At 43.6% G+C, this 25,631-nt stretch overlaps 3 protein-coding genes across 8 annotated transcripts in view; 2 read left to right on the forward strand and 1 right to left on the reverse strand.

Annotated features, from left to right (window-relative positions):
* Window positions 1-7,110: 7,110 nt before the first annotated feature.
* On the forward strand, window positions 7,111-9,931 carry SLC10A4 (solute carrier family 10 member 4). The gene is made up of 3 exons (XM_057366770.1): window positions 7,111-7,692; window positions 8,085-8,295; window positions 8,967-9,931. The coding sequence occupies exons 1-3, from the start codon at window positions 7,307-7,309 to the stop codon at window positions 9,480-9,482; spliced, it is 1,113 nt and encodes a 370-aa protein (XP_057222753.1). The 5' UTR covers window positions 7,111-7,306; the 3' UTR covers window positions 9,483-9,931.
* A 195-nt stretch (window positions 9,932-10,126) lies between these two features.
* ZAR1 (zygote arrest 1) lies at window positions 10,127-11,535 on the forward strand. Its single transcript, XM_057366741.1, has 4 exons — window positions 10,127-10,963; window positions 11,047-11,139; window positions 11,215-11,289; window positions 11,365-11,535. The coding sequence occupies exons 1-4, from the start codon at window positions 10,127-10,129 to the stop codon at window positions 11,506-11,508; spliced, it is 1,149 nt and encodes a 382-aa protein (XP_057222724.1). The 3' UTR covers window positions 11,509-11,535.
* Window positions 11,536-14,737: 3,202 nt separating this feature from the next.
* The window catches only part of FRYL (FRY like transcription coactivator), a 161,755-nt gene continuing 150,861 nt past the window's right edge, over window positions 14,738-25,631 (reverse strand). For 4 of the 6 annotated variants that reach the window (XM_057366777.1, XM_057366774.1, XM_057366772.1 and 1 more), the window contains 5 exons: window positions 23,148-23,216; window positions 19,837-19,854; window positions 18,776-18,886; window positions 17,234-17,430; window positions 14,738-16,794 (listed from right to left, as the gene is read on the reverse strand). In XM_057366777.1, the coding sequence (XP_057222760.1) occupies window positions 16,536-16,794; window positions 17,234-17,430; window positions 18,776-18,886; window positions 19,837-19,854; window positions 23,148-23,216 (654 nt within the window). In that variant the 3' untranslated portion in view covers window positions 14,738-16,535. The remainder of the gene's footprint in view (window positions 16,795-17,233; window positions 17,431-18,775; window positions 18,887-19,836; window positions 19,855-23,147; window positions 23,217-25,631) is intronic. The other 2 variants (XM_057366776.1, XM_057366773.1) reach the window with 1 other exon arrangement.

Raw genomic sequence — 25,631 nt, forward strand, 5'->3', positions numbered from 1 at the left:
CGAATCTCACTCAGAGCAGCTTAAACCCATTGCGTTTCTGGGAACTTGAGGTTCCAAGAAGAGGATAACATGAGGTTATCATGAAGAGATTTCTCTCAGGTGGTAACAAATATTAGTCTCGGGCAGGAAGAAATACTCCCCTGGCTTCATACCCAGCATTTCTGCTTAGGCATCACAGACAGGAAATTAAAGATCTTGTTGATGAAGACATTCAAGTGCTCATCTCTCTGGCAAATCAACAAATATACAAAGCCCAGAGTACATCTGCTTCAGCTGCAGTGACATACAGGTTCTACTGATAGCATRGGTTATTCAAGAATGTTCTGTTTCATCATGGTTTTAAAAGTGCACATAATACTGTGTCAAGGCTATTTTCATAGGATTAATATACAACATCAGCTGAGACAAGTATTAAGAGATCCCTATTATTTTTGAGATTTATGTCTCCCCATTTCCCTGAGATTTTTTTCTAGACAGCTCGAGAGTTAATTTAGGTAATGGTGCACCTATTTTGAAGGGCTTGCTCATTTGCTGATCAGCATTACTGATACTCATTTTTAATATTTGGTAAGAAATTGGCAGCAGGACAAGAAGCATTTTTATTCTATGGTTATGCAGTTTCTAACACGAAACAGCTTTAGTCCACATCCAGGTACCTTTGATGCCTTGATACAAATGGCTGGTAATCGRGTGCAAAGATATTTTTTGTCTGTAACCTGAAATATAGAATATTGATGCTATTAACTTTTAKTGTTCCCATGGGGCTCACCATTATCATCCCTTTTAATATGGATAAAGCTTTGGCAGGTGAGTGATGTATTTTCTTTTGGGTGTCTTTCTTCAATTAAATGAATGCGCCATGAAGCAACTGCCGTTGCAGGTTTTACTGAATTAATTTCTGCATTTTTTGACAATTAARTTAATCTGTGGATCAATATCCTGGTGTCATTTACTCTGATCTGACTTTTTTTGCAAAACCCAAWTGACAGACTTTATAGGCACAAAACCACATTTGTGTGATCTACCTCCACATTTCCTCTTTTGATTTATGTCCCTGASCCCAGGTTCCTGCATAGAAAATTAAGAGCGGGCTGAGATCCTCAGTGGGCGATGGATGCCAAGTAAACCCAGCTGGACCTGGACCTGCAACTGCACATCCATCCTAAAGCCTCACCATTTACCAGGTTGTGCCCTGACAATCCAGCCTTGATGGCACCAATGTCCTTCACAGCCATCAGGGTCCCCCACACCTGAAGATGCTGAGCAGGCTGTTTGTGATGCTCTCAGGGAGGTCAGTCAGGGCTGTGACATCCAAGACATGCCTTTTTCTAAAGTTCTGTGAGCACCTGCCTGTGAGAACCTGTGCAAAGTGATACCTGCACCTGCAGTGCAAAATACCACTGACTTTTGAATTTGAATCCAATGCTTTCAGAGTCATCCTCACCTCACCTCCTTGTCCCTGTCTGAAGGGGCAGGATGCTAATTTTGGCTTTTCTGGGCCAATGCATGCATTAGTCATCAGGTCATTTATTACAACATTTCATCTTAATCCTGGTAATACTCTGACTCCAGAAAAAGAGCAAATGACTACAAAAGGGAACAGTGAATGGGCAGAATCCTTTCTTATTTGAGTCTGAGTAAAGGTACCTCACAGAAAGGCATTTATTTGCTTAAAGAAAGACTTGCTGCTAGTAGTTGTTTTACAGTTGCAGGGATACAAACTGCCTCAACAACTCACTGTCAGCAGTCAATTTACAAAATTATTCTTCAATGACTCTCTGATTTCATCTCTTTTCATGGACTAGAAGACCTTTTCTAATGGGATGGTTGGCAAAAGGCCTCTTCATTTGGAAGGCAGATCACGCAGCCTTAAACACTTAGTTCTAATTATGAATTATTGGAACATCGCGACCTGAGGCATCATGCACTTACTTGTTGATTAATGGTCTTCAGACATCTTAAAAATAAACATGGGGGAACACCAAGTGCAACAGGAGGATTTTAACTTAATAATTTCTGCCCTTGACTGCTAACCCAGAGCTTCAATGAAAGGATCTGTTCCCAGCTGCTCAGAGACTGAACACATAGTGGGGACAGCCGGGAGGAGGCAGCACAGCCGGGTAATGAGGCTTCTGCTGTTTCCCTTCCACACCAATTTAATAAAATCTCAGAGGCTCTAAGTCGCTGGGAGAGAGCACTGGTCACAAGGCAGGCATAAATACAGAGTAGGACTGGACTGAAACTGGCATCATTAGAAAGAGCAATCCATGMGTAAAGGGGGGACAGCCCTCCCATGAACAGAGAAATCACAAAGACAGCAGAGAAGAGGAGAGGAAGATGCAGCAAGCAGAGAAGGGTGCCTGGATGYCTCTGTCACCTGAACCAAGGAGAAGGCAAGGATGATTTGATGGGATCTCACCTGTAAGAGGAGACAACAGGAATGCAGCAATGACTGCTGATGAACAGAAGAAGAAGKGACATTCATCTCATTTTCCGTGCCCTGAAATTCAGTCCCTGGGTCTGGTTGTGGATGTTGGCCATGGAGTAAAAGATGCTGATTACTGTGGAGATTTAACAAGCAGGACTGAGCAGCAGCACCATGCTAAGGACAGGACAGAGGGGAGTTTAAGATAAACAAGTTCAGGATGAGACATAAAAGTGCTGCAACGGGCCAGGTGTCACGTCGAAGGGTAGGAGAAAAGCCTGGGAGGCAGGAAAGGCAGGTCTGTCCTAGTGCTTCTGCACCACAGAACTAAAAGGAAACCCACGGCTCTTGTGTGTTTGCCACCTCCACGGAACAACTGCATTCTGCCGTTGTGTGAAACATGAGCMGTTTGGGGCAGGAGGAGCAGCGATTCATTGGCACATCCTCAACAAAGCCGTTTTGGCCCTTGTCTGGCTGGGGAGGTTTCTTAGGAAAAACTTAATTGCACAGATCTATATGCTTCAACTTATTTCAAAAATACATTTTCTCACTAAACCCACATTTTGGTTTAGTGACCCAAACTCCCAAACAATATAAAATTTTAAAAAAGGAAAAGTCACTTCTAAGATCTTACAGTTGCTGGCTCCATGAAGGTGGGCGGGGGGTGACAAAAGGTGCAAAATACCCTCCATGCTGCTACTCTTGAGAGACAGAGTGGGAGACAGGTAAAGGACCTACTTCACCAAAGGACCAGGCGACACAAAGATACCATTGAAGAAAAGCAAAAGCACTAATATCTCTGCAAAATTAGGCTCCAATTCCTAATTCTCCTAAGCCACAGAAATAAGTGCTTTGGATCTACATTATAAATAAGATCAGGCGTATGCATTTAATGGATTTTACCACAAAATACCCTAAACTGCCTATAGGGAACAACACAACACATGTTAAAGGAATATTTTAATTCATGGCAACAGCAAAGACTTTTTTTTTTACCCATGGTAAATTATTATAGCCCTATTAAGTCTTAAATTTAATTTTATTTCTATCCATAGTCTAGCTGCACAGCAAGTAAGGTAGAAATGAAGGGATTGTATATCCTCTGAAAATCAGAAACTACTCTGCTGGGTCTCCTCTGAGCTTCCCTTTCAGAGCAGTATTTCATCCCAGCCTCTTTAGTAGCACCACCACCTAAAGGTGCTGACCAAAAACATCCCATCCTCCAGGACTGTCCTTCAGAGGCCTCTCTTCTCCTGCAAACACCCAGCACAGCTCCATAAATCATCTGGCACAGACATGCAGAGAGGCAGAGCATGACTTATGGGAGGGTGACGCCAGCCCACAGCAGCTGAGCTCCGTCACTTCCCGCAGACCCAGGCATTGCATGCAAGAACCAAGGCAGGAGGAGCTGGGAGCTGAAATGGATATTAAGCTGAAATGGGAAGAGCAGGAAAAGAGGGGATGACCACCCTTTGCTTTCTCATCCCACCCCACTGGCTGCTTTTATACAATGCTCAAAACKACAGCATGTACACACCTGAAGTGCAACATGTTTGGGATTTAGGCTTCCAAGTCCAAGACTCTGGTTTATCCTTAACTCACTTGGGATTTGCCAACCAACCCTTCTTGCCTGTGGCCCTAGAGCACACAGAGTAACAGGCGTAACAATGGCACACACCAAACCTCCTCTTGCTGCCTCAAATTCAGCTCAGTGAACAACACCCACAGCATCTTCCTTTGGGGGTCACCAAGGGGAACTCACTGCACAGACATAATGACTGTAATTTTGCAGAAGTCCTCAGCTATGCCCAGGTGCTTTTAATCTCTGTTAGGAGAAGCAAGTGATTGAAACAACATCACACAGTGTGCTGAAGCAGTCACTTACTGAACAAACAGCAAGGTTGCTTTGCTCATTCCTTACAGTATCAAAATTCCTTACAAGTTTATCCTCTTTTTTTTTTTTTATCTTTGATTCTACTTGAATAAAGAGAAGGCACAAAAATCCTGTTATAAAGGAGCAAACAAAATTTTTTGGTTTTGAGTGACTTCTGCCTTTCCCGACTGGCTTATAGCACAAGTGCTCTTTTGTGGAAATCAACCCCCTTCTAAGAATAATATTCGGCACTATTTTTAATAAAAGTTACAAACTACAAGTTCATATTTCAGTGGTCCTCGCCCTCCCTCTTCTTGCTCTTGCTAACTCTTACGCTTTCACCCATTTTTCAACAGAAGGACTAAAAAGGAATAACTGAGAACGATGGATGATCAAGTTTACTAGCTAAGTCTTTTTATATTCAAATACTCAATTTGTGACTTCCAGTAATAACAGGGTAGGCAGTTTCTTTTCTCCTGCCCTCCACAAGAGAAAACAGAAAGGAATTATCCATGGATTTAGGTACACTGAGGTGCTCAGTACCTGTGAGCTGGCTGCCTCACAGCCAGATGCTGCAAAACCACTCAGCATCACTCCAGACTCCAGAGTGTGCTTTAATGATATAAGGAAAGCCTGCAGCAAGTTAGAGACAAAAATCATGCTCAGCAGCAGGTACAACGTTTTTTCATTCTAAATGCTGCRTGTGAAAATATGCCAGGTGCCCACCTGGAGTGGTGATACTTTCTGGGTGGACAATTAGCAAAACACAACGTCTGGGTTCAGGCTTGGCTTTCCCTCAAGAGAGAAGACAGCCAAGAGTTTAAACCAAGAGTTGAAACTCAATTTTAGCTGATAAATTATAAAAAAAAATCTCAAGAGGTCTTCATTTGTTGCAATACATTCATGGCATTTTCCCATTATAGTTCAGTGCCCCTTGGAACTGAAGTTTATGCTGACTGGGTGGGCTMCGAAAGAGCCTGCATGTCCTTCACTGTATCCAGGGATAGTGAACTCCTCCCATAACTGCCTGCACCATAGGTGTCACACATTATGATAKAAGAATATCTTCCCATGAGCAGCCCTGTTCCAGTGGGGAGTTTGGGGAGTGACACTTGGAGATAAAGCAGGAGGCCTGGCCGCACCATTCCCCCTCAATAAGCAGCTGCCCTGTGCTTTGCAGGCGCTTCCTGGGCCTGCCCACACTGATCCCTGGTCAGCCACACCACAGGGAAACGCCTGGGCATTTCTTACAAACCAGAAAGAGTATGGTAAGCAAATGACCTGCCTGGCTCATGACAGATGGAGCAAGGTAGAACCATGGTAAGACGTTATGAAGCATAATAAACACACTGCAAGCATTTTTCTGCACATGCAAACCTGAAAATTAAATCCAAAGAATGCTGTTGGCTCAAAAGGACAACCACATCTCCCCTCCTTTAGGGCCCAAAAATATGAATGAACTAAAGCAATCCGGATCCCATTTGGTCATTTAACACTGATGACTCATTTTCCCTGAGCTCTCCTTAGGCTAATGACAAAGAAACAAACRCAGGCAGAACAGTATTGAACTTGGCATCATTTTGACAGAGCTGTGTACCCAGGATTTTGTCACTAGGTACTACTTACACTTCCTGTGCCCCAAGAAACAATTAATGGTTCAATAAACAAACGGTCTGTTTTTCTTTCAAGCCATCAATAATTTCTACTTGARTCTCAGGACAGCCTAAAATTTTACCCAAAATTGCTGTTTAATGGAGCTTAAGGCAAGCAGTCAGTCAGGGCAGCTCCCGTAGGCTCTCCTTAAATTCGGTGCATCCCCCTCGAGCTGCGACCCGAAATGCTCCATGCAGAAGTAGAGCCACACATGAAATGCAGAAGTAGAGCCATGCATGAAATGCAGAAGCCAGGGGGGCCCTGGGGATGCTCTGTCTTAAGTCAGCTACCATCACCCAGGAGGTGGTAATGTGAAGCGGTGGCTGTGACCCTTCTAAATCCTCTGGGTGAATGAGGAAGAGTTACATTCCCAAGAAAAGGCCAAGAGCAATGCCAAGAGTGAGAGTCACCGACACATCCTGCCCTTGGAATCTGCCCTCCTCTCTCTGGAGCTCCTGCCCTTGTGAGTCTAGTCGGGCATTCTATAAAGCACTTTACTTTTGATGGAACAGGGTGACACGGAATTATTAAAAGTAAATGCTGTAAGCACGATTTTATTATAGAAAGCAGTACAATCGCCCTTGGATGTGATTTTGGAGAGATGGACTACATTTCTTATCCTTGTTTGAATACTTGTGTGCCTGTGAGCTTGCCTTTGTCTTCACCTGTAGTGACTACCCTTTAAAAGGTATTGCCTCTCCTTAAAAGCTTCTGGGTCCACCACAGCAGAAAGTGGTGCCTCCTCGATCTCATAAAAGATTGCCATCCTTCCTCACACATTCCCAAAACGTTCACATCAATAGCAATTTGTCTGGAGGGGGAACGAGTTTGGCAATCCCTCAGCAGAGGGGTCTAGTGCTGCCCTCCCACACCGGGTAACATTGTGACGCCAATTGACTTTTTAATGCCAACGYCAAAGCAAATTCCCGATACCTCAGGTCCTCCGCTGGAAACGTCGGGCCGTGCCGGCTCCAGAAGCGGSTGCCGGGGGTCGCAGCGGAAAGCGGGGTGCGGCCCGAGCCCGCCGCCGCCTGCGTTTCCCCCCGCCGGGGCCGGGCGGCGCTGGCGGYCGGCGCTGACCGCCGTCGAGGCGAAAGCGAGACACCGCCCACGCCGGGGGTGGCCCCGCGTGGGTCGGGGGACGCGCGGGCGGGGCCCGCAGCAGACAGGCGGCCAGGGATCGCGGCCGGAGCGCACCGGTAGCGCCCGGAGAACCAGCGGAGCCGGGGAGGGATGCGGRCTCCGCCGGCCGCCGGGGCGAGCACTGCCCACGTCCCGCACTGACGGCCGCYCCATCTTTCGCGCTCTTCTCCGGGCTTGGCGGGGAGCCGGCGGCTCCCGGGGCCGCGCAGCCCATGGCCAGCTCCGCGCAGCCCCCGGCGGCGGCGGGGGAYGGCGGCCCCGACGGCGGGTCGCTGGCCGGGGGCGGCGAGACCTTCGGGGACCGCTCCCTCAGCCAGGGCCTGAGCGTGCTGGTGGGGCTGGGGCTCTGCGTGACCATGCTGGGGCTGGGCTGCGCCGTGGAGTTGGGGCAGCTGGGGCAGCAGCTCCGGCGGCCCGTAGGGCTGCTGCTGGCGCTGCTGGGACAATTTGTGGCCATGCCACTGCTGGCCTTTCTCCTCGCCCTCATCTTCGCCCTGGACGAGGTAGCGGCCGTGGCTGTATTGCTGTGCGGCTGCTGCCCCGGCGGCAACCTCTCCAACCTCATGTCGGTGCTCGTCGACGGGGATATGAATCTGAGGTAGGCGCCCCGTTTCCCCCCGTCCCCAGCCGGCCGGGGGGGCTGCGGCGGCCCGGGGACACGGGAGGGTTTGCTGGGCACCTGCCGCCGGTGGAGCCGGGACGGGCGGGCTCGGCGCGCTGGGAAYCGCTAGCACTGCTCTCCTGCCTCTCCCGTGGCAGGAACCCCGCCACACGCCTCCTGCCTCCTTCCCTAAAAATCTTCCCTGCCCGCGCCTTGGCCGGGGCAGGGAAGCGGGTGGGAGAGTAGAGAGAGGGGAGCGAGCGGGCCCTTGCCGTGAGGGGCGCCCGGCCGGCTGCAGAACCCCCTTCCAACGGGGTTTGGGGCTTCCCGAAGCTGCCTCCCGGGCGGGCGGGTGGTGATGGGGCATTTCTTTGGTTTCYCCGGCGCAGCATTATTATGACGGCTTCCTCCACGCTGCTGGCCCTCTTCCTGATGCCCCTCTGCCTCTGGATCTACAGCCGCTACTGGATCAACACGGCCGTGGTGCGGCTGCTGCCCCTGGGGGCGGTAAGCCTGACGCTGGGCAGCACCCTGCTGCCCATCGGCCTGGGGGTGCTGATCCGCTACCGGCACCCCCGCGCCGCCGACCTCCTGGTCAAGGTAGGCACGGCGTCCAGAGGGGAGGTGGGCGGACGTGCTGCGCGAGATGCCCGGGGGTGGCATAGGGCACGGGCGGCCGACGGCGGTAAGCTTTCGGGTTGCTTCAAACCGATGTTAGTTCGACACAGGCACATTGAGCTATTTGGTTGGAATGCAAGGGCTTACAGTCTTGAAATAAAACGGTGGGACAGAGACAGAAAGAGAGGGAAAGGGCGGGTAACGCGCCCCCCCCCCCCCCATCCGCCACCAAGGGAAGGAGAGCAGCGTAGTGCTGCATCGTGGCATGGATCCTGGACCTTGTAGCAGAGGCATTCTGTGACATCCTGCTTTCTCCCCACTCTTGATGCACCCAGGTCAGGCAAAACCACCCTGCAGGCACGGCCACACTTCCTAAAAACGTGCAACTAAATTAGCTCAATTGTGAAAGGAAGAGAGGCGTAAATCCTGGCTGTTTCCCAGTAAGTCATCCCAAAGCAAAATGATGGGGGTGATTTCAGCCCCTTCCTTTCCTGGGATATGATCAAACACCACCAAAATCCCAGGCCAGGGGCAAACTGTGGAAGGGCAGTTCAACCATGTTTTGCAGTTTATAGCAAGCCTCTACCTGCTATGCTTATCCTTTTAAACAAATAACCCTTGTGTTGTTTATCAATGTCTGTATCTGTTGCCAGATTTCCCTGTGGTCCCTCTTGGTGACTCTGGTGATCCTGTTCATCCTGACTGGGACCATGCTGGGCCCAGATCTGTTGGCACAGATTCCTGCGTCTGTCTATGCCATTGCAGTGCTGATGCCGCTGGCAGGGTATGCCTTGGGATACGGCTTAGCCACGGTCTTTAAAATGCCCCCACACTGCAGGAGAACAGTGTCTTTGGAAACAGGGTGCCAAAATGTCCAGCTCTGCACTGCCATCCTGAAACTCACCTTCTCCCCGGAGCTCATAGGGAGCATGTACATGTTTCCCTTGCTTTATGCGCTTTTTCAGTCAGCAGAAGCGGGACTGTTTGTGCTGGTATACAAGATGTACGGAAGAGACAGCTACAAGCAAGATACACTTGGTGAAGAGGAAGACACAGATATTTCCTACAAGAAACTGAAGGAAGAGGAGGTAGCCGATACTTCCTATGGCACAGTGACCACAGAGGAGCACAACTCCATTCAGATGGAGCCGACTCAGACAGCGCTTTAGGCAAGACAAAGAGGTAACTCCCSGAGACACACATGTGTGTTGTGCTTGCAACCAGGCTCGGGCTGTGCTCGCTGCTGTGCAAGCGAAGCTGTCCATCCTCCATCGTTTCTTCAGCTGCTCCCATTGTACAAGGTTATCTGTGTTTTATTACCATGACAGTTCTACTACTTCAAAAGTAAATTTGGGAAAAAAAAAGCATCACTGCGACGCGGACCAGTAACTGTAAAACTTTGTGCAAAGAGGCTGCTGCCTGGCTGAGTGCAGCAGGAATGGGTAGAAGGAAGGAAACAGTGTTCTGCAGAGTTAAAGCCAACTCAGTGTCGGTATGGATGACAGGAAAATCCATGTCTCACGTGTATCTCTGTGCCTCTCACCTGCTGTAAAAGCATTGTGCTCATTGTTCTCACCACAAATACATGGCGAAGCCGAACCAAACCCGTGTTCTCCGCTGTTCAGTCTCTCRGGGGCAGTTAAGAGCCGCGCGGCCTGGTTCACCTGGGGAGCTGTGCGGGGGAGGGGATGGCCCTGCATCAGGTGGGGATGGTGAGGGGCCGCAARGCTGGCGCCCATCGGAGTGAGGAAAGCCCGGCCCCACCCCGGGAGTATTTAAGGCCGCGCCYCAGGGGTGCCCCGGGTTYGGTGCGATGGCAGACGAGGCGATGGCGAGCTATCTCTACACTGCSTATCACCCCTACTCCTACCGCTACCCACCGCCCAAGGGCAAAGGCGGGGTGACAGGCGGCTGGCGGTCGCGGGGCAGCGGATACTTCTCGGGTTACGGGGAAGCGGCCGCCGAGTACTTCGACAACTACCAGCGGGCGCAGCTGAAGGCCATCCTCTCCCAGGTCAACCCCAGCCTGACGCCGCGGCTCCGCAAGGCCAACACCAAGGAGGTGGGCGTCCAGGTGAACCCGCGGCAGGACGCCTCGGTGCAGTGCTCGCTTGGACCCCGCACGCTGCTGCGCCGTCGCCCCGGCCCCACCGCGGCGCGGCCCCGTGAGGCGGAGCGGGAGCAGGAGCTGGGCAGCCCCGCCACCACCAGCACCCGCGCCGTGCGCTTCCCCCGCACCATCGCCGTCTACTCGCCCATGGCGTCCCGCAGACTCACCGCCTTCCTGGAGGAGCCGAGCACCGAGCTGGAGCGGCGGCCGCAGCAGCACGACAAGGCGGCGGCCGTCGAGGAGGAGCCGGCAGCGCTGCGGGAGCAGCGGGAGGCGGAGGCGGCTGCCGTGAGGGCGAGCTGGGAGAAGCCCCCCGAGGGTGGCGCCGAGCCGCTGGGGCAGCGCCCGGYCGAACCGCGCGGGCAGCGCCCGGCCGCCCCCCCGGAGCCCGCCGCGGAGGCAAGCCAGGAGGAGGCGGCAGAGGCAGCCGAAGCAGAGCCACCAGCCCAGCCGGCAGAGCCCCTAGCCCAGCCGGCAGAGACGCGCGCCTCACCCCAGAAGCGGGAGTCGTCGGCGGGCAAGACCCGCCTGCGCTTCCAGGTGAGTGTCGGCCGCGGGGAGCAGAGCGGCGCCGAGCTGGCCCGGGAGGTGCTCGCGCCGTCGAATAACGTTGTCCCCAGCAGTTCCTGGAGCAAAAGTACGGGTACTACCACTGCAAGGCCTGCAACATCCGCTGGGAGAGCGCTTACGTCTGGTGTGTCCAGGGCACCAACAAGGTAGGGCCGGCTCGGATCGCCCCGGCGCGGGCCCTTCGCCGCCGCCCCCCCGCTGACCCCGACCTTCCCCCCCAGGTCTATTTCCGTCAGTTCTGCCGGACCTGCCAGAAGTCCTACAACCCGTACCGTGTGGAGGACATCACCTGCCAGGTAAGGGACCCTCGCTCTGCCCTGAGCCGCCCCCCGGGCCCGGCTGCCCCTGCCGACCGCCGCCTTCTCCCTCAGAGCTGCAAGCAGACGCGGTGCACCTGCCCCGTGAAGATGCGCCACGTGGATCCTAAGAGGCCCCACCGCCAGGACCTCTGTGGGAGATGCAAGGGCAAACGTCTCTCTTGTGATAGCACGTTCAGTTTCAAATACATTATCTGATTGGGATGGGATTTTTTTTTTTTTTTTTTGTTTGGTTTTGTTTAGGGCTTTTCTGGAAAACTGCAAGTAGAGCAGATTTTTTTGTTGTTGTTAAAGGTGCTTGGTGCGATGTAGCTAGGAAAGCATGAAAATAAAAGTATTGCAAAGCACAAACGATCAGGTGGGTTTATGCCCAGCTCAGAGGGTGCATATGATAAATTCTGTAACTTGCATAAGGGATGAGCTTAGAGATGCATTGTAAATCAGTGATGGTCTTGGAAGTACCTGACTCAGGACCTTGTAGATTCTCAGGTGGAAAGGGTTTCTGTTACTGCTTCTGTTCTTGAACTGATCAAATGCTTGAAGTTAACATTGACACCTGCAGTAGGTAGCAGACTACCATTCATGAACAAAGCACCTAATAGTATTCACTTACTGTGCACACCTCTATTTGATGGAGGAAGTATCCTGCACCTGTTTTTCAACTAGAAAATGATTGAGAAATTTAGTGAGTACTAAATCACTTCCACTGGTACAGCTGGTCTGCATTTAGCTAAGCTYGTGTTCTTGTCTGTAGACTAAAGCCAAAGAAAGCTTTTCCGGGACATTCTCACAAAATATTCAGGAGTCACTGATCTTCCAGTCTACTGATAAATGTGTTTCTTGTTTTACTTAGATGAAGTTATAGAAAAAAGGGACACTTCAGAGGAGCAAGGTACAATACTGCATCTGCCTGGCTTCCTCTTCAGCCTGCAGGTGAAGTGCWAAGAGCTGTGTACTTAGAAGGTTATACTTGAAGGGTTTGATATACTTACAGTTTAAATGCCTGCTATTAGGGCAGTATCAAACTCCCACACACTTCTGGGGTTGGGTTTGCAACTAGATTGTACTTCCAGTGTTTGGTAGTAATAGCAGAAACAGCATAGGTCACTTCCAGATGATGCTCTCTGTGGGCTACTGGTGGTGTCCTCTGTAGGAACACCATGCCTCAGCAAGTGTAACAAGCTGACTCTGTGACTAACTGCAGCATTGCCATCTGAGTCACAAGTTAGTAAAACCCACACCACTGCCCCCATCTACCATTTAGCTATGGAGCTGGGTAAGTGTAGAGGAAGACATACTTTTCTGAGAATGCTATTGACACTATTAATTTTTAAACTGAGCATAATGCACAAAGCCTTTTGTAGAAGTCTTGAGGTAGTTTCTCTTTGAAAAGAGTGATTTTTATATTGGCTATAACAAACTTAACTACACCTGTATCTAGCTTACTCAAGAGACCATTCCATTAAAGACTGAAGGGAGAACCCATRCTGTACAACAGCTTCAGTGCCAGGTGGTCTTGTATCTCTTAAGTGGAAGCTAGTRTATGGTAGGGTAGGCAAACAATCTCCTTTGTCTTGTTTGAGGGGCAGTGAGTGTTAATTCTATATGCTTAACTCATCTTGCTGTAAATTCCTGCCTTTTTGCCATATGCCCCTTGAACTTGCTGGAGTAAGATCAATGCCTCAGTGTCAATTTATTGCCAAGTAATTTCATTTATTCTTGCTGCATTCATTATTACAGTAGTGTGAGGCATTCTGGGAATAAGCAGACCTATCCGCACTCCAGAGCAGAGTACTGCTGTATTTCATGCTTCTACCTGAAGTATTTTTCCATGTATCACAGTAAAAGGAAATATCCCTTGCTTTACCAGCTCAATCAGACTTTCACAGCAAATTCCATCCTTGTCCTGTTCAAGTTGAAAGGTACCCCTGCAGCTGGGCAGTTTTCTGTTTTAGATGTATGTGCCTTATACATTTAGATGTATGTGCAGTTACTYGGTGATGAGCAGTGGCAAGCCCCCAGCTTGAGGAATGCACCTGGGGCCCTCTCTGCAGCCACCTGGCCACACTGCTTCAGTTTGCGGTTGCAGCTGTCTTGAATATCTTTATTTCTGAGCATGTTCCCCTCTAAGGATATTCAGTGTTTTCCTGTCTGCCTTCCCTATTCTAATGGCTGTAGTCTGTTCCGGATGAATGTGGTAAGAAACTGGCTGTGATGAGTCTGCACCTTGGTAATGAGTCTGAGAACTGCAGCTCTGTGCCATGTCAGTAAGAAGTCATGTGAGTAGTTGAGTGCTTCATATTTGTACAGGTACCCTCACAAGGCATTACTTTGAGGATTGCTTGTTGGGAATATGATGACTTATGTGACTATTATCAGTACCAGCCCAAAGTGAAATTCARTACAACTGAAGGGATGTCACCCCCACTAACTACAGTCAAAGCAGCAGTTGGTTCTTCTTGGTAAGATGTACAACTGGCCTAGCTGATGTGAACTGGGTGTTGTGCTTCAGCAGCAACTGGTCCAAGCAAGCAGCTGATGTWGGCTCCAAGTGACAGGTAGCAGCAAAGAGCAATGCCTGCTTTCATCAGCTACTGCAAGGGCTCTGTGGCTGGGAGTACAGTGCAGTGGGCAGCCACATTAAACAAGCATTTCTCCATCCTGTAGCATTCTTCARTTCCAGAGTAGTTCTGTGTATTATCCCTCTTATATAAATATGTTCAGTGTTTTCAGTGCTCAATGCCAAAGTACAAATCTGTACTTTCTAGTCCCTTTACAGTTTTACTGCAATGTCATGTCCATGACAGCATGTGCTGTGGATTGTGGGCACTGGTTCCTAGACTCAGCAGGAAGAAGGAAAGCTACTGCTGACCTGTGTGATGATACAAAGTAGAAGGGAACAGCCTTCACACTTGCCAGTTCTTCAGAGCGATCATGAACTTGCCCTGTACAGCTTTTTCATTGAGATTCTTCTGCATGTTACCTCAGTCAGTGCTGTCTTTGCTGCATCTTACAGGAGATGTCTGACGTTTTTCTTGTTTCTAGACAGCTTTACTACAGCTTCAGATTTGGCAGAGGCTTGGTACCAGGTAATGGAGGGTGACAGCACATGCAGTATTTGAGGAGTAATTTTTGAAAAGCTTCATGAAAGCAATATAAAAAGACAGCTAACATGATTCTGCCCTATAGGCCAGGTTCCACTAGCCATTATAAATGGAGGAAGATGTATAACATAAGGAATTAAATATATAAATTCAGGTTTGAGTTTCAGGAGAAATCCATTAACAGCTTCAGAAGCTGCCTAGGAAAATGCTGCTGTAATGACAGGGCATAAAAAATACAACTTCAGGGCACCTAGGCCTCTGTTGTCAGTGTTTAGTCTGTTYAGCTAAAGTATATAAACTCTAGCTTGTAAAAATACACGAAATGACAGTTACAATGTCTTTTATTTTAAAAAAAGCTGGTAAAAGATGATGTAAATAAAAGTGTAATGCGCCCCTAAATAAAACTAATACCCGGTAAATACTAGTTAAATAATTAAGAACACCATCTACAGTACCACAAAACCATCAAAATAATTCAATTTTATCAGGGACAGGGGAAAAAAATACAGTGAATATGGATGTGCCTTGACCAGTTACAGAACTTGTTAGGATAACATAACTACTGTCAGCAGTCCAACAGTGTGCACAGTGCCTTCAATTAATGCATTTCAGCATAATTACATTTCTAGGGGGCCTAATTCCCCCAAAAAGGCAGAGCTAAGAATTTCAATTCTACATTCTAAACTCTGGAATTAGAGCCCATTAAAAAAAAATCACAGTGGGTAAGAGATGTATATAAAAATACTGGGTGTTCCTTTCAAATCACAGGAATTGTGGGACTACATTCTTTTTTTTTTTTTTTTTTCTTTCCCTAGGAAATGCTATTGGTTTCAACAGAATCCAGTTTGTTTTATGCTACAGACTTTCACACTGAACTATGAGTATATTGCCTGTTTGCATGTTTTGGTAGGCAGGGTTTTTTTATTTTTTCCATATAGTCCCATTTCCTTAGGCTTCAGTTGAGTCATGAAGATGCATATATGTGCATTCAAACTCTTCAAATCCTGCAGGCTACTCAGGCTGCAAGTAATGCATGTGACTACCAAGAGGGAACCCCCCCTTCCCCTCATAACTTTATACACCTACTGTTTTAACAGTGCATTGCACAAATTTACAAGAAAAATACTGCACTATACAGTTTCTAGAATATATACAGAATAAAATAAGTTAACTTCTAATGAGAATTGCTGAKGGGCAGCATATATCTTTAATATACATTTTAAAGTCTCTGCAGGCAGCTACTTTTTGGTTAGTTGTTATCAATATTTGTAACATAAGCACTGGTCAGAGAACTGAGCAGCATTCCAATAAAGTTAACAGATATATTATTTCTTTTAGAAACACTGGGAAATCCCAGTTTAAAATATTATTAAATGTCCTAACATTTACACACTATGAGGATTAGATCTAATAAAATAAAATTTTTTCAAAAATAATCTTGCAGCTCTTTTAAGCATGCTCTGAGACCTTATTTAACAATCACCCATACCTTCAAAAAACAACTGTCACATAGCCATACATTCTAACTCACACACATCATTTCCTTATTACAGACAACAAAAGCAAATAAAACACTGAGAAGTCAATGGTTTTTGCAGTCGTATGTCGTTCTACTCATGTTTGACTGCACATTCTTCATGACGTTGCAAAGTGTCTCATTAGATGTTTGTTGATGATTTTATCTACTACTGCTGGAAAGCCAGGAAGCCTTGCAGGTCTTCAGCCAAAATAAACCAGCCTTGATTTTAGCCTCATCCCACCTGCGATATYGATTCAACCTGTAGAGGCTGTTACTGCAAACATCATTTGGAGTTCTTTTACAACAGAAAATAATGCGTATGTGTGCATTACATTAAGCCCTTTTCCTTTCATGTAGTTTTTATACATAAATTTAATAAAAAAATACTACTGCCACGCAGGCTGCGGTGTAGAAAGAGCAGTCAAGTAGGATGTTCACTTCAATTTTCAAAGTTTTACTTCTGAAGAAACAGTTTCTTGCTGTGATAAAATTGTGTTGGTTGTCAGGATTGCTGGAGGTTTGTTTTTATGTTTTTTTGTGAAAGGTGCTCAATAATAGTCTGAAGTGTTTTCATCATCAGTTCTTTTCTAAATGACAGCTGTTCAGAACCCAGTGGTCACAAGGTTTATTCCTGTTTTGATCTTCCCTAGAAGCTGACAGGATTGCACCATGCGGAGAGACTCTCGAATTTCTAGGTTAAGTTCCATGAGTTTTGAGCTGGCCTCAGACATATCTTGGTTGGAGCCTACTACTGCAAAGCTACCAGTTTGGCCAAGTGTCTGATGACGGAAATAGATGTGCAGCAATGTTTGAACTGGGTCATCTTCTGAACTGCCAAAGATGTCATGGGGCCAAATAGATCTGTAAACACACAGTTTGGATTTAAACATTAAAAAAAAGTTTAAATGTTCTTTAAACAGACATTTGAACAGAAGACAGGAAAATGCAAGAGAAAATAACATGCARTTTGTATTTAAAAATCAAAAGTTTAAATATTTTTGTCTCTAGGTATTTGAACAGAAGACATAGGAAACTTCTACAGTAATGTTTCTTCCACAGAGTCCTGGTAATCAACAGTATCATTTCTCAGAGATAAATTCTAAAGAACAAGTACTACTAGAATTGTTTTTTGTTCTTTTAATTATTAAAGAAAAAGCTGTAGTGAAGCAATAGTGTTTGTCCTTTTCAATAAGAACATCCAGCAAGAGCTAAAAAAAAGGTACAGTGCCTATCCCTGTTTTTAATTAAGAAAATGTCTATTAAGAAACTCAAGATCTGCAAGCAATCCATAAAAACGTACCTGAAAGCCTTGACCTGTGCCACAGCTGACACAAACTCCTTATTTCTCAGAGATTCAATGAGAGAGTGAATAGCTGTTTCTGTGCTCGTTTGGGAAGCCTCTGCAATTTCAATTTCTTCAATACCACTGTCAGACACTGCCTCAGCCTCTTTCAGGCAGCTCTCCAAAAGAGCAAGTTCTTCAGACATATTTATTACCTAAAACAAGTATACGTTACCTTTTCTAGTTTAAATGTATTTCAGCCAAATTCATTTTCATAAGATCAGTGTTTTTATTTTTCCTCATCTATGCAATAATAAATGAGAAAAAGAAAAAGAACACAAATATTTCCTGCAGTTGCTTAAGTATACAGTTGAATTTAATGGCCCAAGTGTGCATGTCAATTATTGGGCTTTCCCTTGATGAAGTTTCCATCTTAGTTCTTTTAAGATTTATTTCAAAATTTAGATTTCTCCCTACATTACTTAATAACAAACAAACAAGAAAAATTAAGCATTTCAGAGAAGTATGGCAGCAATGGTGCCATTACATCTTAAATGTAAAGGAAAAAATCTGTAAGACTGGTAACCCAGCACAGTAACTGCAGTGCAGCCAGTGTATATAATAATATCTTTGTCTTTAGCTGYAATGCATGAGCAAAATACAAGGCCATCTCTCAGAACATGATTCTGCATCTGACTAACTTAGGAAGAAGTGGGACTGATGTGATGCCAACTTTCCACAACATTCTTCAAACACAAACTAATTTTCAGCCTCTACAAAATCTGGAAATATAAGTGAAGAATATGCAGAGTTTTTTTCCAAGCTCCTCATAAAGCAAAGACTTTCACCCAGGTTTTTCATGTTCCTCCCTACTACAACAAGCAGATGGAGTTTTTTCTTTCTGCTAGCCCTGTTTATTGCATTCCAGACCCAGGGRAGAACTTCCAGAAGATACTATTAATAGCATAATGCATACAACTCAGTTAGCATCACATATGTACCACGTGCACAGCTGAAAGACACCTTTTACTTCTGACGTTACTACAACTAAAAATCAGACATAAGTTGTCTAGAACACAGTATTAACTGTGCTTAGGATGGAGACTAAGGTTGCAGAGTAATTGCGAGGTGGCTGAAGTGACACAGTTAAATCAATCAGTTGGTAGCAAGAGATGGTGTTTGCTAAAGAAACACCAGGGCAACGGAAAGAAGCTTCATCAGAGAGCTCTGCTGAGTGGGGTTGATGTGCCTTGATGGTAGCTTGATTAGAATACACCAGGAGTTTCCTACTGAAATATTTAAAATCCTCATCACTGGACTCCCTGCATTCCTGTCTTTTAAAGAGCTTTCAAGCTGGACAAAAATCAACACAGATAATTGAGCATCTCAGAAAATTCTTGTAAGGTGTACTTAAATCTTCTATTAATTAGCTATAAAACAGCTGGAACCCTCCTCCAGTTTCTAAAAAGATATCCCACTGATGAAAATGATATCCAAATGYATTTTAAATTGCCTTTAAAAAGTCAACAATTACTAGCTGAATGGCATGGTTTTCATTACCTCTGCTTCTTTTTTGATTGTTTTTACTTGACTGATGAGTTTGCAATAGGCTTGGAACAGAAGCAACAACTGGAAATGCAACTTGTATAGCCTCCGACACAACTCCAGTTCCTACAAATGTAAACAACACAATTACATTCAGAAGTGTAAACCTCCTACTATCCAGTACAACAGACAATAAATCACAACTTCTCAAGTATACAGTGTGCAAAATTAAAAGTAGATAATTTGGTTACGAAAGAAAATGCCAGAAGTATTTAGAAGTTAACATACAGGAAGCTCATGAAAAGCAGGTAAAAGCTTCATTTAATTCTAGATTTAAAGTTCCACTTTTTAATAAGTTACATTTCCAAGAAGTGGGGGTGGAGTGGCACATGAAATGATTCAAAAGGCATTTTGAAATGTCTAGAACATTTCAAGATTTCATGTCTTAAAAACAAGACAAAAGTTTCATAGATCACTTACTTTTACTGTTGATACTTTACTGTTTTAAATTCAAGATCTAATATCCAAAAGAAACAGTTGTGGTCCATAAGCATAGGATCTTTCATATGCATTAATATTTATATTGTAAGCACAGTATATAATTTGTCCCTTAGCTTACACTGCCTGACAGAGTAGGAGGAGAATAATTCCATTTCTGGAGGCAAAAATAATGTTTCCTTTATAAACGGTAGCCCTTTAGTTCTGCTTTAGAAAATACACAAGATCTATTCTTAAGGAAATTAAATAGCAAKATTAACTCACACACTGTCTTGCTTCCATTTTTATGCCTCTAAAACACTAGTCAAAAGTGCAGACAGTGTTCATACTGCTTCACATACAGATATAAAAGCTAGTGCTAATGGAATAATCTTTATAACATTTTACTAACTACAGGATCCTATTATCTACAAAGGACCAACAGTCTAATGGGTTAGATGATGCAAAATTGAGGCACACAGCATTTCTGTAATAGTCTAGGACAAGACATCATTATTTCACAAATGGACAAGACAGATGGAGACCAGTTTGGTAACTGGCATGGTTAGGTATTTGATAAATCAAGAACTGTCACTTACTGCTAGAATTTCCATTTGCTAAGCAAGAAGATGAGCAGGTCACAAAAATACAAAGGAAGAAAAAAAGAGCAAGAATTAGTGTAGGAAATAATTTTAATTAGAGTAAAAGATGTCCCAGGTAAAATGAAGGAAGAAATACAAGTAACATGTTTCAAATATACCCTAAATATAAGAAGTTAACAGCCTGAATTTTGACATGAAATTACTTGCTGCTATAACTAAAGATAGATAGCATTGGCTTTGTTGTCCCACAGCATGAGTAACACTTAGAACCCTGTTTGGTCTTTATACATTGTATAACCTGAAAGGTGCACAGGTTTAAGGTAGTCAAAATCAGGGACACTTAGATCTGAAAATCTTGGTGATGTTCTGTACAACACTTCTTACTTGTTCTGTATCACAATAGTTTAAGCAAAAATAATGCACTGGAGATTTAAGGTTAATTTGGATTCTGAATCAGTTTAGAAATTCTTGGTAAACTCAATTTGCAACACCTCTGAGAGAGTTCAGTAATGTAATTACACTTGGTTTTTAAAAACCATTCCAGAAAAAGTGTTTGGGAAAGAGGGATAGGGAGAGAAATAGTCAGGAAATGTATCAGTCAGACCAGGGACGTGAACTTCACTACTCCTGTGCTTTGAACAGCAAGAAGCTTAATGATGGCATCCAGGCACGTACAGTGGTCATAGCAAACTGAAACACAGAATCATAAAATACCCTGAGTTGGAAGGGACCCATAAGGATCACTGAAGTCCAACTCCTGGTCCTGCACAGGACCATCCCCATTGGAATCACACCATGTGCCTGAGAGCAAAACACATAAAGATGCAGTGGGTCTCTGACTCCCAGCAGAAGCAGYTGAGCTTTACTAAGCACATAGTTGTACATGATGTTATGGTAAGTTACATACTATGTGCTTAGCAGGTTATAAATATTGCATGTTATGCTGCATGTTTTTGTTCTGCACTCTGTGCTATTACATACACAGCACAACTATTACATACATGAAAACTTCTGATACACAGAATATTGAAAACCTAAGATGTTGAACTGCACAAGTTAACGTGAATTTGATGACTCATTTCAATGAAGCACAGAGAATCAGATTTTGAGAAATGGCAGGGTYGACTATTTAATTTTAGTCATTAAATTCCAGTGTTCTTAAAGCCAAGTCACATTATTACTGTAAGCCATAATTAATCCCTTTCCCCCAATCACACCTTGATACCTAATTTTAAAAAATTCAAGAGACGTTTTCCTTTTAAAATGGCTTTGTATGGCTTCAGTGTCTTTCACATACATGCTTCTTTAAGAAATCAGATTTTTCTACCTGCCTGTCCTGTAGGAAGAGCCAAGCCAGAGTCCAGATGCATTCTTTCAGGCTTGCGTGTACTAATAGCAAGAACTGAATAATTAGATTTACTTGCAAGTCTGCTGGCAATGCACAAGCCAGAACAGAATTAATCTCACTATTCCTTAACAGTGTGGACCACAGTGCTAAAAATTAGTAAGAAAATCTTATTTGTGTTAGTGAATGAAAAATATCTGTTTTCCTGAACAAGACAACACTTACACACTTTTAGCATTAAATGGTTGACTGCTTAGACTTACTAGCCTCACACTCCATTTACAAGGACTTTGGAAGAATGACCAGCATGCCTCCCTCACAGGCTAGGATTAAWAACCAAAATCAAAATCATCATCAGTGTGATTGGTCACAAACTCCTTTTCAGAGGCTATCTTTAAACCCTGCAGAAACAGGGAAGAATAGGCCAAACTGCCTTACTGGGGATTCATGGATTGTCTGTGTATAAGCTATTTGAAAGCCTGCATGTTGCTTGTCTTTCATTTCTTGGTTTCCCCAGCTATGCAGTAGGAACAGTAACATTTACCTTCATGATAAGAATGGTTCTGTTCTGGCAGCTACCTGTTAGATCAGTTTCTTGGTGTATGTAATCAAAACTATAAATATGGACTGAAATACATAATGCTGCTTTTTAACTAATATATACAGCATTTACAGTTTTTAAAGAGTAAATGTTGTTATCTATTTCTGTACCAGTCAGTATAACCTATTGTAAAACACACTAAAGTATGTGTGTGTTCATAGGCAGACAAAAGTCCTTGCAAGTAGTAACAAATTATTTTGCTGCTTTTGTATTACCTAAGCTTATCTACATTATTATTTTCTTTTAAATATACAACTTCAATGCAGTATTAACAGTATATTACMACACGTTTCACTGCTCTCTAAATTCAGGTACATTCTGTGATTGAATTAAAAAACCCTAAACATTATATATATAATATGAAAACCAGTAAAAGTAAACTGTATAAAAGAAGAAATAGTCCAAAGATATGGCAGACATTTCTGTTGTTGAAGACTACATCCTCAGCAGCAGAAACATGAACCAAGTGCATCAATGAATAGTGCAATTGAATAAAAKAAATAAAAATTCCTGCTTCCTCAGCTTGGATTTGGGATTTCTGTCAAACTCTCATTGTGAAAAGGTAAGTTCATCTGCTACCTGCAGTTCTACTTTCTTACATCTTTCACTGTCCTTACCACAGTAGTTCAGATGGCAGATTCCCTGTAGCAACTAACATTGTGTTTTGCATTTTCTATTTTTACAGACTATGCCAATATTATGCAGTTATTCTGTACCAAAAAAAAAAAACAACCCAGTCCTAGTCTATCTGGGGAAAAGCTATCACTTATTACAGCAATTAGTAATATTAAACATGGATGACTTCCATGCAAATATATACAAAATATTCAATTTCAATTAATGGGTTTAATATTAATGGATACTTAACCTATTGTTAGATGATATTTTAACAGAAGTGTTTCATGAGCTTTTTGCTATACTGCTACTTTAYTCCCTGTTCCTTCTCATGCAAATAATGGCTCCAAAACGGTTTTATGTCATTTTATAGTACTATGTATATTAAATTCAGTGTAAGTTTTTGAGTAGTGTATCTGAGCATATAACCAGAATGTTAATCTTTTTTTCCTTCTAGAAACAACAGCAGAAAAGCAGACTTGCTTTTACTTGTACACAGATGGTATCTAGTCTGCTTATCTACTCAGTGTTATTAAGTCTAGAACCCAAGACAGATTGCCAGCTTTTATTAGGAAGACCCATTTTTATTACCACTTCATGAGACACTGAGTTTCCAAAAGATAGGATGACAACTGAAATGAAAAGTTTTTCATAAATTTTTAATCTCTYTACAAATATTAGAATTTTTGTGCAATGAAGGTTTTTTTCAATCTCATATCCTGAGACTCACAAATGACCTACACCTACCTGGGCATCTGTGTTAGTCCCGTGAATACCATCATCAGTACCAAATGTTCTTTTACAATCCTCTAGCCACTGCAAAATAAATATAAACAAGATTAAACATCTTCTGAAACAGAGCAAAATGAAGACTGTGCTCCTTAAAMAATTACCTCCATGTGTACTGGCACTCACATGAATATCAGTGTTACTATAAAGCATTTACAGAATCAAATATGTTCTTGTTGGACAATACAGCCTGATCACCTCATTGACACATGTCTCAGCATATTTTTCTGTATGCTGCAAACAACTGCAARCATGGATATTACTGAAATGGGAATGCACCATGTTGAGATGAAGTGCAGGGTATCTTCTGAAATGAAGAATAGGCTCTATATATCCAAGGAAGACTAATTTAGCATACTRTATGTTTGGTATCTTGAATCTCAGAGGAAATCTTGGTGACCTTTCTCTAACCTTTGTCTGATGCAAGAAAAAGAAAAATGTGATTTCCCATTTGCTCAATTCAATAAAGGTTACTTAGTGAATTAGCTAGGCCTGTGTGCTCATCAAGAGGAGAAATGGAATTCTCTGAACATTGCAGTGTCAGTTTCAATTAGTGACATGGATACCAACATCCACAGCAAATCTCATTTTTCTTTTTATCAGACAGCATCCATCGGGAACGATGGAATAGGTTTGCCCTGCAACAGACAGCATCAGCAATTTGGAAGCTAGTATTTATTTTCACACACCACCCTTTTAAGACCTTCTTTTAAATCTTAGAACCAGTCTGAATAAAGGGAATTATGCCTAGAATGTTGTATGTATAGGCTTGTATTTTCTATTATATTTATSTGATTGAGTGTCTTTGTCCCTAATACACACATGAAGCCCAGGCAGTCCCCTCGCAGGAAGACAGAACAATAGCTCCAAAAAGGTGACAGTATTATTTTGCTGAGAATTTTTACAGCATATATCTTCAGTATGGTATATCTATTTTTTTCTTTGGGAATAATAGTAGGTTGTATGCCAGAATAACCTTTTTTTTGTGTTTGCTTTGTATCAATTCATGTTTTCTCTACGTATCTCCTACAAAGTGTTGATGAAAGCATAACACAAGGAAGTCTGAGGTTGGTCTTGGCCATAGCACAGATTAGTTTGCCAGACTAAACCCTAAACAGACATGCTAATCACCCTATACTGTGGGTACCTTTCTGTTTTATCTTGGTGCATAGCTAAGAGTTTCAAACAACTGCAGCCCTATCCTCTTACTTTTTCAGTGTGATTCATGTGAATGCCTGTAYACTGAGAGTGACAAACACCATCTATTAGGATAAAGTTTAAAAAACGTTTTCATTAAAGAAGTTAACATACAGATTTTTCCAGTGGTTGATTCTAGAGGACACCAGAGTAACATGAAATTACATTTAATTAAATATATTTTAATTTTTATTTACTTTATTATACAATAGCCCAACCACTTAATTTGATCATTTTTCTGCATGTTTCCATGAAAATGCAAGGATCTGCATTAAGTTCATTAAACATTTTGCCTTAATACTTTCAGATTTAATAGGACACATAGCACAACTGTGTGTAACTGCAGAAACTCGTATTTTACTTGAGGAAGTCTTGTTCAATCATTTCCTATGCTTTGTTTAAGAGCACAGAATAAAAAAATAAGAAAACATATCTAACAAGTAGCTTTGGAAGAGTCTTTGTTTACATTTAATATATAATACATTAAAGAAAAAGAGGAACAACAGCTAAAGAATTACTTCTGATAAAGTTTTAGGAAAGTAAATTATCTGAGATAATTAGTGACTACTTCTAAATTAACATGCTCAATAACCACTTAAATAATGCACTAAATTGTCTAAATGATGTACTATCAAGAGTCAGAGATGACTGATCAAAGCTGAAGATTTTCTTTCCGCAGTACTGCTTCTTTTTATTTAWAAATGATTAAATAAAAATAAAACCCTGACAAAATGCTCTCAGTTGTTTCAGAACAATTCCTTTAACCCTGTGAACCTTCCTCCTGCTCCAGTCACTCACAAATCTGTGGCAGAAGACAGGCTGACCACAGAAACATGTTCCTGAACTCCCTTTTGACAGAAATAAACAACACTCCTTCACTATGATATAATGACAGAGACTATCAATCTGATACCGRTATTTATTTACCTGGCAAATAAAATACAAAGAAGTTCTTAATAKCCAGCATGGATTTATGTAAATATGAAACATGGCAGTGCAAGATTAGCTAAAAATACATTTAGTGCATTCGTGGCCATCTGAAAGGGATGCAATTTTAACTTGTTACACTTTGAGAAATCAACAAAACAATACCATTGGTTATTGCTGTGATAAACTAGGCTAAATAAGGAGTGCATGTAAATTCCTCCATGTTTGGATAGTCATCATTGTAATTACACATATAGGAGTCCCTTTTCACCCTGTATCAAATCTTCCCATCTGACCTTGGGGCAAATCACACCCTCT

This window comes from Malurus melanocephalus, unplaced genomic scaffold (genome assembly GCF_030028575.1).
Source record: "Malurus melanocephalus ecotype Western Australia unplaced genomic scaffold, MMel_1.1 scaffold_71, whole genome shotgun sequence".
Classification (NCBI taxonomy): Eukaryota; Metazoa; Chordata; class Aves; order Passeriformes; family Maluridae; genus Malurus; species Malurus melanocephalus.